The sequence below is a fragment of the Otolemur garnettii genome, unplaced genomic scaffold, assembly GCF_000181295.1.
Source record: "Otolemur garnettii isolate 467f Iridium unplaced genomic scaffold, OtoGar3 scaffold00024, whole genome shotgun sequence".
Classification (NCBI taxonomy): Eukaryota; Metazoa; Chordata; class Mammalia; order Primates; family Galagidae; genus Otolemur; species Otolemur garnettii.
The window spans coordinates 5,764,748-5,766,069 of record NW_003852419.1 but is presented as its reverse complement, the minus strand read 5'-3'; the positions used below and the strand labels follow the sequence as shown (position 1 = coordinate 5,766,069).

Here is a 1,322-nt window from a genome sequence, read left to right as displayed (position 1 = left end):
TCCTGTCTCTGCCTCCTAAGTTGCTGGGACCACAGGCACCCACCACAATGCCTGGCTATTTTTTTTCAGTTGCAGACATCATGGTTGTTTGGTGGTCCCGGGCTGGATTCGAACCCGCCACCTTAGGTGTATGTGGCTGGCGCCTTAGCCACTTGAGCCACAGGCGCCGAGCCCAGGCTCAATATGAAACCCTCAATTTAAATATTGAAATCTAGAACCTCTAATCTCTTAGGTGCTTAATGAATATTAGATTCTTTTTTTTTTTTTTTTAATGAGACAGAGTCTCATTACGTCGCCCTGGGTAAAGTGCTGTGGTATCACAGCTCACAGCAACCTCAAACTCTTGGGCTTAAGTGATTCTCTTACCTCAGCCTCCCAAGTAGCTAGGACTACAAGTGTCTGCCACAATGCCTGGCTATTTTTTGTTGCAGTTGTTATTGTTGTTTAGCTGGCTGTGGCCGGTTTCAAACCTGCCAACCTTGGTGTATGTGCTTTTCTGCAGAATTTTGTTCTTTAGGATATTCCCATTTCTCGGCCTGCACTACCTTATGTTTCTATTGTATGTACAGGAGTAATTTCCAATTACATTTCCTACTATAATAATATAGCATGCCTTATTTTATAAGGAATCTAACATACTGAAGAAGTACAGTATGTAATGGTTTAAAAAAAAAAACCACATAAACATTCTTCAAATATCCTGATGATTTTTCTGTTACCCAAACCAGGTCATATTCAGAACATTTAAGATATAGGTTCCATTAAATTTACCTGAGGAAATATTGACAATTTCTTTAACGATGGCATCCTGGGCTTCTTCATACTCAGTTTTATTTTTGGTATATTCTTCGTTGAGAGAAGTCAATTTACTACAAATCAAGATAATGGAATTGTTAAAAATATTAAAACATCTACTAGAAGTAATGTGTACTACATAAACACATGCAGAGTCTCCATCCTATGAAGCATCAAAACAATAAAATGGAAACGTAAGTGGAAAATGGGCAACTCATCAGGGGTAAATGTGCCTGCAATTCAGTCTATTAATGTTCTTTAACGCTGTTTGGAATAAACACATTAGCATAATTCTTGCTATAACTATTACTCCCTTGAGAAAAATTCTGATCTGTGCCCTTTTATAAAATATTTGAATGGAATATACTTATTTAGAATAGAGGCCACTATCCCTTTTAAAACACACATACAGATGCTATTTCTCATTACTGTAGCATAACTATCTAGTTTTCAAAATGAGGAAAATGTTTTAAAAACTAAATCTTACTGAACAACTTGATGAAAAAATGTTTTAAGAACTAAATCTT

General features: G+C 36.5%; 1 protein-coding gene across 1 annotated transcript in view; it reads right to left on the bottom strand.

Annotated features, from left to right (window-relative positions):
• The window catches only part of MSH2 (mutS homolog 2), a 92,798-nt gene that overhangs the window by 11,550 nt on the left and 79,926 nt on the right, over positions 1–1,322 (bottom strand). The window contains exon 10 of the mRNA XM_023512063.1: positions 772–869. Within this exon, the coding sequence (XP_023367831.1) occupies positions 772–869 (98 nt within the window). The remainder of the gene's footprint in view (positions 1–771; positions 870–1,322) is intronic.